General features: G+C 50.2%; 1 protein-coding gene across 2 annotated transcripts in view; it reads left to right on the forward strand.

Annotated features, from left to right (window-relative positions):
* Positions 1 to 12,217, forward strand: part of GFPT1 (glutamine--fructose-6-phosphate transaminase 1) — a 36,950-nt gene that overhangs the window by 13,734 nt on the left and 10,999 nt on the right. For both annotated transcript variants that reach the window (XM_032091866.1, XM_032091865.1), the window contains exons 7-16: positions 898 to 959; positions 1,726 to 1,805; positions 5,285 to 5,390; positions 6,391 to 6,554; positions 7,048 to 7,143; positions 7,437 to 7,534; positions 8,642 to 8,762; positions 9,729 to 9,886; positions 11,297 to 11,411; positions 11,653 to 11,780. In XM_032091866.1, the coding sequence (XP_031947757.1) occupies positions 898 to 959; positions 1,726 to 1,805; positions 5,285 to 5,390; positions 6,391 to 6,554; positions 7,048 to 7,143; positions 7,437 to 7,534; positions 8,642 to 8,762; positions 9,729 to 9,886; positions 11,297 to 11,411; positions 11,653 to 11,780 (1,128 nt within the window). The remainder of the gene's footprint in view (positions 1 to 897; positions 960 to 1,725; positions 1,806 to 5,284; positions 5,391 to 6,390; positions 6,555 to 7,047; positions 7,144 to 7,436; positions 7,535 to 8,641; positions 8,763 to 9,728; positions 9,887 to 11,296; positions 11,412 to 11,652; positions 11,781 to 12,217) is intronic.

The following is a 12,217-nucleotide window of genomic DNA, read 5'->3' on the forward strand; positions in this document are numbered from 1 at the left end:
CAGCTGTGGGACGGACACAGTGGGACAGACACCCCTACCCCCCCAAAACAACCCCTGCCCTCCAGCGCTGCCAGGGCACTGCAGCACCAGCCCGTGCCACTGCTGCAGGATGCTCTGGGGCACGTGCTAAGGCGTGAACCTCTGACAGTTCATCTCAGGTGTACATTCGGTTTTCTTGAGCATTTGTCAGTATTCGTCTGGGTAATGAATAAGTTTTGGGGCACGGCAGCACCTGGAGGCCTCCAGCCCTTGGCTGGGGTGGTGAGAACGGGGAGGGAGCCGGCCTGGGAGAGCCTGTGCTGCTTCCAGTCCTTCCCGAAGCTCGGTCCGGGATTGCTGCTGACCCCTGGTGGGAGCTGCTCCGCGGAGCCTCTGCTTCCACCGGAGGTGATGTGCAGGAACAGGATCCACCACAGTTCACCTCCACCCCCCAGCACCTGGTTCCGCTGAGTTCCTCACTGCTTTACCTGCCAGGAGCTGTTGCAGCAACAGGCCAAGAACTTGTGTTGCTGGCAGGTTGTGGCACCTCATCTGAGCAAACACTTGTTGCTTCTTTTGGTTTTGGTGCTTCTTTTAGCAGAGCTTTGCCTTTGGGTCCCCTCACTGCACCCTGAGCTAAAGCAGGAGCCACTTGGATAACCAAGGGAGTCTGAGTGTCTCTCTGGGGGTTCAGGACTCATTCAGTGGTGGAGGATGTGCTGCCAGGCTCAGGGGAGGGACACCCTTCCAGGGTGGGGGGCTGGAGCTACAGGAGGTTCTGAAAACATCTGTAAAACCTCTCTGGTGTCTCTCCCACGTCCACAGAAACACAGGAGCAGTTTCTGTGCTGGGAACACTGAAATGGTGCCCAGGCCTCAGATAACAGAAGGGATGAACAGTTTGTTTCTCTTGTTCCAGGAAGGAGCTTTTGCCCTTGTGTTCAAGAGTGTTCATTACCCTGGGCAGGCGGTTGGTACCAGGTGAGTGTTGCCATGTGAGGAACATTCTTGCACCCTGTCTGTCACTTGTTTTTGTACCCCCACGTCAGAAGACAGAGTAGAGATCATTCTTACCACACTGCATATGCAGGTGAGAGGGTGGTTGTTTTTAATTTCCTTTCTCTTGTTCTCCATCTCTCATAACAGAAAGTTCCCAGAAATACTTTGGAAATTTCTTATTTCCTGGTCTGGAACAGCTTGGTTTTGGTATCCTCTGGTTATGATCTGAAGGGAGATGATTTTACCTTTTCCTTTATGCTTGCCCTTGTGGCAGCACTTGGACAAGTCCTGCATTTGGCCTGGAATTTGGGCCAGCCTTGTGTTCAGGTTTTCTATCCCACTTTTAAACACCAGCATCAGCTGGGGTGGTTTCACTGTGTGTGTGCCTCCACAGGGGTTGAACTTAAGTGCCAAAGCCTGTTTGTAGGCATGTCCAGTGAGGAGCAGTCCCTGCTTCAGGTGTGCAGTGACTCTTGGGAATTTTGTCTAACCCTGATGCAGGTTGCTCACATCCCTGTGTTCTTTATCCCTGTGTTCTTTCTTTATCCCTGTGTTCTTTATCCCTGTGTTCTTTCTTTATCCCTGTGTTCTTTATTCTTTGTGTTTGCACCCCGTGTTTGCAGCAGCAGCTGCTCTGGGAGCCTCTGGCTGTGCCCTGGTGCACCTGAGCTGCTGCTGGGGAGCAGAGCCCCAGCGTGGGGTGTGGGGGTGTCCCCGGGGTGCTGAGGCTGTCCCTGTGTCCCTGCAGGCGAGGCAGCCCCCTGCTCATCGGCGTGCGCAGCGAGCACAAGCTCTCCACCGACCACATCCCCATCCTGTACCGCACAGGTGAGTGGGGAGCTCCTCCCCTCGCTGCAGGGCACGGCCACACACAGCTGTGGGCTCTGAAATACAGACTTCAGCTGGACTTTGGAAATGAAACCATTACTGGAGACGTTTTTTTAAAAGCAAGTTTTTAACCACATGTTCTACCCACCATATAGCTCAGGTTATAGGTGTTAGTTACCTCAGGTTGGCCTCTAGTGTTGTAATCAAAGATTTAATGTCCAGTTATTACAAGGAAAATTCATCTTACTGTAGTAGAATAAAGTATAGTCATGGAATGGTTTGGGTTGGGAGGGACCTTAAAGCCCATCTTGTTCCATGGGCAGGGACACCTTCCACTATCCCAGGTTGCTCCAAGCCCTGCCCAGCCTGGCCTTGGACACTTCCAGGGATGTTGGAATAGTTCAGTATAATAAATTAAACAGTACAGTTAAACTGAAGTCTGTATTCTGTGTGTGGCATGTTGGCATTTGTGAGCCTGGTAGTTTTCAAGAACAAAGAGGAGAGAGCTTTGCAGGCTGGAGCTTGGCACTGTCACCTTGCCCCTGCCACCCCACGCCATTTTTGGAAGCTGTTCCCCTTTGTGGGAAAATGTGTGTTTATGTTGTCTGTCCATCCTGCTCTCCCATGTGTTCTACCACCACAGACACCCTTGAAAATGAAGAGTGACTTAGAATTACTCTGTAACTCACTGCTGTCAGAGGGGTCTGAACCTGTCCAGTCCCTGGGCTTGTGTTCTGAGCAGTGCAGGGATCCAAAGGAATTGCTCTCCTGCCCTGCTGCCTCCTAGCAGTGTAGCTGCTGATCCCCTGCTGCAAGAACCAGCCCCAGGAGCTTTGCCTTTTGATTGAATAATTAGCAGTAATATTAATGCATTTATGTAACACTATATATTTTTACTGATTATCTGAAGTTTGTTTTTTTTTTTTTCCAATTGCACTTTCAGCTGTACAATCTATGGATCATTCTTTTGATGGAATATCCATAAAAATGGAGGAAGGTGCCTACCAGAGAAAAGCTAGTACTTGAAATTTCAGACAAATCCTCCAGTTCCTTTGGAAAGGAATCAAATGAGACCAAGATGCATTGTCTTTTTAATATGTGGTTATTGCTTTCCATGCAGTTTAGCGAAACAAGTGGGAGAGTCAAAATTCCTTCTTGATCAGAAACACCACGAGCAACACATGGGAAAATCCACCCATCCCATTTCAAATATTGGGACATAATGCCCAGCATATGTGGAAAAGTGATGACAGTGCAGGTTGTACTGAGTGTTCCTGCAGCTCTGGCTGCAGAAGGAAACAGTGAATTACCTTAAAAATGAACCCCACTAAAGCAGAAGGCTGCTGATAATCCTAATGCAAGCATTGCTCCAAATTCCTTCTGGAGCTGTGTCCTGCCCCTGACCACGGTGTGAATCTGAGCTGCAGCCTCTGGTGGCAGCACTAAGGTTGGCCTGAGGCTGTTCATTTATCGGGGGAACCATCTGTTGTTCACTTGAAGTGCTTTAAAGGCCAGCCCGTCCCATGATGGGATGAACCGAGTTCACATCTGAAGCAGGAGAACCCTTTTCTGAGAGGGGGAGGATCTGATCCTTGGTGACTGTAAATAAATGGGATTCCACCCTCAGCAGAGGCTCAGTGGCCTCAGGCACTCCCTGGGTAAAATACCTGACATCTCTCTTGCTGGAGGAGAAGCAGACCTGGGTTTGTTGGGAGGTGAACCAGGAGCTGGTTTGCCTGACTCCAAACATCAGGTGAGGTTTTATTTCTCTTTACCCCGTGTATCTCTCAGTGTTTGGAGTAAAATTCCGTAGCCAGGTGAGTTCCCAGGGGCTCTGAGAACCCAAATCCCTCAGCTCTCAGAGGCACTGAGGCTTTTCTGAGTAATTGCCCCCCTGCCCCTTTTTACTGTACCTGGGTTAATTCTCCATTCTTGGGTACAGGAGGGAAGAGATTTAAAAATTCCTTCTGTGTTGCTTCTAAATTGTAGTAGATGAGGGGTTGGTGCAGTGGAGTAACAATCAGATTATCTATAGATAAATGGACAAATCCACAGATAAAATAAAACTCATAACTGGCTGAAAATACTCACTGTAACTCCCTAACCCAGCCTTGGTGACTGCACACACAGTGCACGTGTGTGCACAATAACCACCCCCCAGTGCACAGCCTGTAACGAGGAAAGCAATGCAACATAATAAAGTCAATGCAGGGAAATGATCTATTTCGAGACACCAAATTTGCATGTTCTGATCAGGTCTGGGGTGCTGCTGTGGGGGAGTGGCCACTAACAGCTCTGCTCTGTCCTGTCTCAACAACAAAGGCGTTGTTTTCCTCCTTTACTGACTTCATAACTGAACTGGAAGGCTCTAAATCACTGGCTGAGTGGACCTTTTTTACTGAGTATCAACATGAAAGCAGTATTTTTCCTTCACGTTTTCATCTGCAGAAGTGTAGATCAGAACACCACGAGCTCTGCTTGCATCACTGAATCAGATCAGTGTCTAGTAGGTGAAACAACATCAGGATTATGGAATAAATATAGAATGGAGTAACTTCAGTGTTATTGTTCTTCAGCAATGGTCCCATTTTGGTGGATAAGCTGATTAATCCACCCCCACCATCCCCATACCCTGCACAGTGACTGGCAAATAATTTTGCTTGAGGCTGGTGCTGAGCAGTAGGTGTTGGGTGCCTCATCTGCATCCCTGATGAGCTTCACCACTGAGAAGCAGTGTGGAGGAGGAGGATGAGATGGTATTGGGAATTGCCAGAGTACTCCAGAAAGGATCCTTGGTGAAACACTGAGCTTTTAGGACAGATTTTTCCAGAGCTGATTCGCAGTTCTGTGTCCTCCAGCACCCCTGGATGCCTCCCTGGCCAACAGCACAGGTCTGATTTTCTGATCAGGATGAGGTGGTTGGTTGATAGTGCAGGAGCAATGCAGAGCTCTTAATCTCAGACTTCCTGAGCTGTGAGCTCAGCCAGACAGAAATAGGTTTGGGTTCCACCTGCGGTGCTCAGGGGAGCTGGGTGGTCACACAGGTGGCAGCTCTGAAAGAATTTCCCCAGTGCTGAGAGTAACAGACAATGAAGGAGCAATGCTGGTCCATTTCTGGGGGCTCAGGAGAGTCTCACCAGACAGGAACATGGGAGAAGCTTAAACTGATCAACAGGGCAGGGAAATGTGGCTGCTCATAAAGCATCTTGAATTCTCTGCTAGTGGAGCCACACAAAACTTTAATCTGGATTTTTTCCTGATAAATTCCTCTAAACGTAAAAGTGCACTGGTAATACACTTGCAGACTTATTAAAAACCACAGAAATCTCTTGCAAGCAAACTGAGAAATGGGCACAACAGTACAAGTTCCTTTGCTGTGACCACCTGCAGGCGTGAAAATAGTGCTTCATGTTGGTACCGTGCCTTGGGGCCTCTCTGGGTGTGGCACCTGGGCAGCCCCTGACCCTCCTGTCTCCTAGGGAAAGACAAGAAGGGGAGCTGCAGCCTGTCCCGAGTGGACAGCACCACCTGCCTCTTCCCCGTGGAGGAGAAAGCTGTGGAATATTACTTTGCTTCTGATGCCAGGTAGGGTTTTCCAGCATCTCTGGTGTGTGTAGAAATATCCTGTTTAAAGCTCTCTTGAACAAGAGATGGGGAGGCTGTGGGTTCTTGGTGAATAAATTGTGTGTATGTGGCCATTACTTCACAAATACCAAAACAGAGTTGCTGTTAAAGGAATGAACACTGACCTTGGAATAGGGTGTTACCCTTCTTCGGGCTCACCTGTTGGTAGGATTTCCCAGTGATAGGAAACCTGAGGGAGTACTGACCTAAATTAGCAGGACAGATGCTAATTATGAGCAGAATTGTGTTGATTCTCCAGGGATCTCTGCACACATGCAATTCCTTCATCATCAAAGGTGGCATATTGCAGTCCCAGAGGAGTGAGAGAGACTAACTTGGCAGCAGCCTTAGCAGAGTTTTTGGGATTCTCTGGTTCAAGAGAAATGAGTGCTTGCTCCAGGAATGTAAAAATACTGCTGTGGTTGATTTCTGCAGCTCTTTCCATCAGAGAATTGTGGAGACTCTTAGGACAGCCCGATGTGTTCTGGTTTTAGAGCTTCTCAGTGACACTCCAGGGAGTGCTGCTGAGCAGATCCCAGGTGCCTCCACAGGGGACAAAGCTGTCCCTGGTTTTACAGATGGGCAAAGTGACATACAGGGAGGGACAGTGGCTTATCCCTGGAAAAACCAAGGAAGGAACAGGCTGTGTTTGAGCAGCCTGTGTGCCAGGGGAAATCCCTGCCCTCCTGACCTCATAGCTCCAGACAGATCCCATTGCTGCACACGCCGCTTTGTCTGAGCAGTTCAGAGCTTCTCCTTAAAGCAGGCACTGAAATTAATAATGAGCCGGGTGGAAAAAAAATCCCGTTCCATTGGCAGGGTGGAAATGCCCTTTACAGGAGTGGCCCGATTTTAACAGGCGAGGAAATTCCTTGACTCCGGAGCCGCGCGTGGGGTGTGCTAGGAAGGGCTGAGCCCTGAGCTCCCAGAGCAGGGGCTGATGTGCTCTGTGCCCCCGCAGCGCTGTCATCGAGCACACCAACCGCGTGATCTTCCTGGAGGATGACGACGTGGCGGCCGTGGTGGACGGGCGTCTGTCCATCCACCGCATCAAGCGCACGGCCGGCGACCACCCGGGCCGGGCCGTGCAGACCCTGCAGATGGAGCTGCAGCAGATCATGAAGGGTGAGAGCTGCTGGCTGGCAGCGGGGAGGGGCTGCTGGGTCACGGGGGGAGGGCCTGGAGTCACCCGGTGCCATCCCTGCCCCGAGGGATGCCTGGCCCTCCAAGGGCAGAGGTCCCACAGCCTGGTCCAGTGCTGTGTCGCCCTCATGGGCAAAAAAGTCCCCACGTGTAATGGGACTTTCCCTCTAGTTGCTGACACCTTACTGAGGAGAATTGTGGGGCTGAGGATTTTGCCTCCTGCTTGGAGCCATCTGGTTTTTCCAAGACTGATCCCTCACGAACTTGCCAGCCTGGATCTGCCCTTCACTGACACCTTCCATAAACCTGAATCAAGCTCTCATCATGAGCTGATGTTTTGGCAGAAAAAGAAGTATCAGTTTAATAATCTCTAGCTGGTAACTGGCCTGGTCCAAGCTTTTCCCTACATACACAGGAAAAATGGCAATTACCAGGAGGTAAAGTGTTCTAATTTGTTTTATTTCTTTCTTCATAGGTAACTTCAGCTCGTTTATGCAGAAGGAAATATTTGAACAGCCAGAATCTGTTGTTAATACGATGAGAGGAAGGGTCAACTTCGATGACTACACTGGTAATTGAGCTTGAGCCTCCCTCATTCCCAACAGCTCTGTATCTAGCAGTTACTCATGGTAGTCACAGGGGAGGAAGTGGGTGATGCAGTGGGAGATGGAAACCCTGCTGGTGTGAGATGAAGTGTGTGTCACAGAGTGCCTCCAGAATTCCACGTGCTGGTGGCAAGATCCCATTTTATGATGGTGTTTTGCTGAGTGGATGATGGAGATGGTAACACGCTGTTAGCATCAATGATCTTGAGAATTTCTCCTACCTGGCCACCCTGATTTTCCTCTCCAATGTTGCTCACAGTGAACCTGGGTGGGCTGAAGGATCACATCAAGGAGATCCAGAGGTGTCGGCGTTTGATCCTCATTGCCTGTGGCACGAGTTACCACGCAGGAGTGGCTGTGAGTGCTGGGCTCGGGGACCTGGGCTGGGCTCAGTGCCAGAATCACAGGCTGGGGTGGGTTTCAGGGACCTTAAAGCCCATCCAGTGCCACCCCTGCCGTGGGCAGGGACACTTCTCACTGTCCCAGGTTGCTCCCAGCCCCGTCCACCCTGGCCTGGGACACTGCCAGGGATCCAGGGGCAGCCACAGCTGCTCTGGGCACCCTGTGCCAGGGCCTCAGCACCCTCACAGGGAAGAATTTCCTCCTAATAATCAAATTTAAGTCTACCCTTTTTCAGTTTAAACCCATTCCACTTTGTCCTGCCACTCCAGGCTCTTGTCCCCAGTCCCTCTCCAGGTCTCCTGGAGCCCCTTTAGGCCCTGGAAGAGGCTCTGAAGTCTCCCCGGAGAGTGTGTGGAGTGTGCCAGGCAGATTAAGGATTGATTTCAGGTTAGGGATTGATTCTTAACCTTAATCAGGTTAAGAGTAAGCAGGTGCACACAGGTGAATGAAGGAGGACCCTTGTGAAAGCTGCAAACACCAGACTTCCAGCTCACAGCAACAGCAGGAGGAAATAAAAGCTGATGAACCTGAACTTAGGGAAGTGGTTCCTGTGACTTCCATGGCTGTGGAAAGCTTTGGAAAACAAAGGCTGCTCTGTTGTAAAAAGCAGCTGGCAGGGGAGGGATGATGCAGGAGCAGAATGCAGCAAGGCAGGGGCTGCCAGGAGCCAGGTGGGATTTCTGGTTGGCCTGGATGTAGGTGGTGGTTTCTGAGTTCTTCACGCTGCAGTCTGATACACGCTCAGGACACCCAGTATTGCATAATCTGTGTGGAGGGTTACATAATATGTGAGCCTTACTTAAGAGAATTCTCGGTTTGAGGGAGGGGTTGGCCTCACAGGCTGGTGGTGGTGCCAAAGCAAGGTCGCTTCTCACAGGGGTTGTTGGTGACTTGAGTGTGGGCACTACTGAGTAATTAAAGTATAATCCAGCACTGATTTTCATGTGGGACTTTTAACAGTAATATTTTCCAGTGTGTGGCAGCTAGAAAGCTTTTTTTGTGCAAACACTTGGTTTTATAAACATGATGTAATACCTGACTTCCTGCCCCTCCTTGTGCCAGACCCGCCAGGTGCTGGAAGAGCTGACGGAGTTACCTGTCATGGTGGAGCTGGCCAGCGACTTCCTGGACAGGAACACCCCCGTGTTCAGGGACGACGTCTGCTTCTTCCTCAGCCAGTCAGGTACGGGCTCCCTTCCCCAGCCTCACTCCCTCCTGCCCAGAATGGAGGGAGAAGGCAGCAGGGCCAGGTCTGGTGCCTGTCTGCAGGACTGTGTGTGGTGATGTGAGGGAGGACGCTCAGATTCCAGGGCTGGGAGGTTCTGCTCCCTCCAGCTGCAGCTGCTGCAGGGCTCCTGTGGCTGACAGGTGGAACAGGAGTTTTGTTTCCTTTCTCTGCACCGATCAACAGACTGGAAGTGCTGCTGAGCTCGGGGTGAAGGCAGCTCCACAGCTCCTTTGGAATTGTTTTAGTTCCCTAGTTAAAGCACCACCATATGGTGGATTGGAGCCACAGAAGAAAGGAAACTCTTAGACATGAATATCAGAAAATCCAACTAACTTGGAATGGAGTAGGAGATAAAAGGCACACCGAGGCATAAAAGAATTTATATGAGGTACTTCATATTTTCAAGGACAACTGCGATGCAAAACGTTTTTTTTCCCTTAGTTGCATTTACCATTTCAGGTTTTCATGACTGATCTTCAGCTGTGACACTAAAACCAGTCATTACTTTATCTCCACAGGTTAAAATACCCTCTTGGGAGCAATTTTTTTCTCCTCTGTAGCAATTTCTTTCTTCTCAGTACCAAATGTCTCAGAATATCCTCTCTGTGGGGGGCTGATGGTCAGGTTCTCCCTGGGCTTTTTGAAGACACCTTTTTTTTAAACCATAGCAGAACACTGGCTTTTCCTTACACCAAATGCTGCGGATAGGTTTTGTGTTTTCTGGGTGTCGCTGCCCTGTGTTCAGGGTTCAGACACAGCGTGCTGGGGCTGAAGTGGCTGCTGCCACCTCCTTGGCTTGCAGGGAGCACAAACCTCTGGGGCTGTGTTTGGGGACTTGGTGCATTTCCCACCTGCAGTGGCAGCAGAGCAGCAGCACTGAGCCCCCATCCCTGTGCTTCCCTGTGCTTCCCTGTGTTCCAGGGGAGACAGCAGACACCCTGATGTGCCTTCGGTACTGCAAGGAGAGGGGAGCCCTGACCGTGGGCATCACCAACACCGTGGGCAGCTCCATCTCCCGCGAGACCGACTGCGGGGTGCACATCAACGCGGGCCCCGAGATCGGCGTGGCCAGCACCAAGGTGGGGCACAACCCACACCCCTCCCTGATTTTATTTGGTGTTCCTGCCACCAGAACCCCTCCTGGAAGGGCTTGGCCCTGTTAAATGCTTCCTGTTCCCTCTGTACCTGTCGCTGCTGATGGTTGTGCAGTTACAGACCAGCAGCACCCTGTGTGTTCTCTGTCCTGGAGCTTGCAAAGGGCTTTTTTTTGGTCCCTTTTTAAAATGAAATAATATAAGGAAACTGCATTAAACATTGAAAACAAATGGGTCTCAGAGGGAATGATTCCCTAAGAGGTCAGAATTCCCTTTGCCATTGTTTGTCTCGAGGTGCAGATTCAGTTTAAACTAAGGTCAGAGATGAAAAAGGAAATTAATAGACAAGATAATGGAAACTTTGTCTGCATGTAACTCCCTCACTGGCTCTGCTTTACCAAAGAAAATGGGATATTAGAACTATACTTTTAACAAATGGGAGAATGGTCTTTTACAGAAAGCTACTATTTGTGTCCAGATAACAGGATTATTCTGGCTATGTGTGATACAGTATGAAATAACTTACTTTGCTGCGTTTCATTTTGATGAAGTGCTTGTGCATGGTGAAATCTGCTTTGGTTTAGTTATATTTAGAGGCGAGATGATGTCAATCTGTTACATAAATTCAGCCAAAAACCACATTTGAGTTTAATAGTTCATTGGGGAATTTGATCATGGAAAATTCATGAGTCTCTTACAAGAAACTCTTGAACGAGCTATTTGTCCCTGTTGTTTTCACATGGCCAACAGTTACAGTTTGGAGATAAATGGCATTTTTTCTCTGATGCTGTGGGGAGTTACCAAAGTTGTGCATGTATGAAATAGGGTCTTGAAAAGTTTCTGCCCTCAGGTTGCCCAGAACTTCCTTTTGGGAATATTCTAAACAGCCCAGGCATGTTAATGTGGCTGCTGGGTGCTCTTGCAGACAGTGGAGCCTTACTCAGGGGAGGGGTTCAGGAGAGTCTGTTCTTAGAGAAGGGAGGTGGGAAATCACAGCTGCCTTTGTGTTCCTTGAGTGTGGTCCAAAAAGATCTCGGCTGGTTGTCGTGGGCTTCCAACAAACATCTCCAGTCAGCGGCCTGCTCTTGTCCAGTGTTCTCAGGAGTCACTTGCAGTAAAGGAGGACACGGGTATGGTCACAAAATAGGGTTTAGTAGTCACCAGGGAATCTTAGAATATAAAGTCTTGGTTGTTGTGTCTGAATCTCCTGGAGTATGAGGAGATCATCACGTGCCTCTGTTGAGATCTGCTCAGGTGAGATTTGCCTTGTGAGCTCACGTTCGTTTTTGCTGCTGACTTGGAATAAAAGCTGCCACTTGGTCTGAGGATTTCACCTGCTGGGTGACAATCACCTGGCTGGTGCAGCAGTGACGTTTCTCTCGTGCCCCACCCCAGGCCTACACCAGCCAGTTCGTGTCCCTGGTGATGTTTGCCCTGATGATGTGCGATGACAGGATCTCCATGCAGGAGCGGCGCAAGGAGATCATGCGGGGGCTGAAGGGGCTGCCAGGTAGGACCCCGGGCAGAGCTGGACCCTGCAGAGAGGGGCTGGGGGGATCGGGAGGGCAGCAGGGCTGTCACAATTCCTTGTTCTCTCTGGTGTCTCCAGGCCACCAAACTGGACCAGTAAAACTCTGAGCCCGGGGATTTTACAGGTCACTGCTGGCTGTGTGAGTGAAGGGTGAGTGGGGTGTGTAGTGTGAGGCACACACATGAGCACACTCAGTCTGGACTCTTCCCCTTCCCTCTAGACTTGATTAAAGAAGTGCTGAGCATGGATGATGAGATCCAGAAGCTGGCCACAGAGCTGTACCATCAGAAGTCTGTCCTCATCATGGGACGTGGCTACCACTACGCCACGTGTCTGGAGGGAGCCTTGGTGAGATTTCTTTATTTAAAGCTGGCTCAAACACAGCCACAGACTTCAGACCTCTGCACAGGGAGCAACATCTGGCTGCAAGTGCAGTTGTAAATGCAGCCATGGCTCTGCTGTGTTGGCCAACACTGGGTTAAATGGAGGGCCCTGGCACAGGGTGCCCAGAGCAGCTGGGGCTGCCCCTGGATCCCTGGGAGTGCCCCAGGCCAGGCTGGACACTGGGGCTGGGAGCAGCCTGGGACAGTGGGAGGTGTCCCTGCCATGGCAGGGGTGGCACTGGATGGGTTTTAAGGTCCCTCCAACCCAAACTGTGCCATGATTACAAATAACTAAAAGTCACTGTGACATTGCTGAGGCTGCTGCTGGAAGATTCCCATGTCACAGGCTACAGTGGGTTGGAAGGGTATGTTTTCCATGTTCACGCTGGGAATGCTTTACTG

Source organism: Corvus moneduloides, chromosome 27 (genome assembly GCF_009650955.1).
Source record: "Corvus moneduloides isolate bCorMon1 chromosome 27, bCorMon1.pri, whole genome shotgun sequence".
Lineage (NCBI taxonomy): Eukaryota > Metazoa > Chordata > Aves > Passeriformes > Corvidae > Corvus > Corvus moneduloides.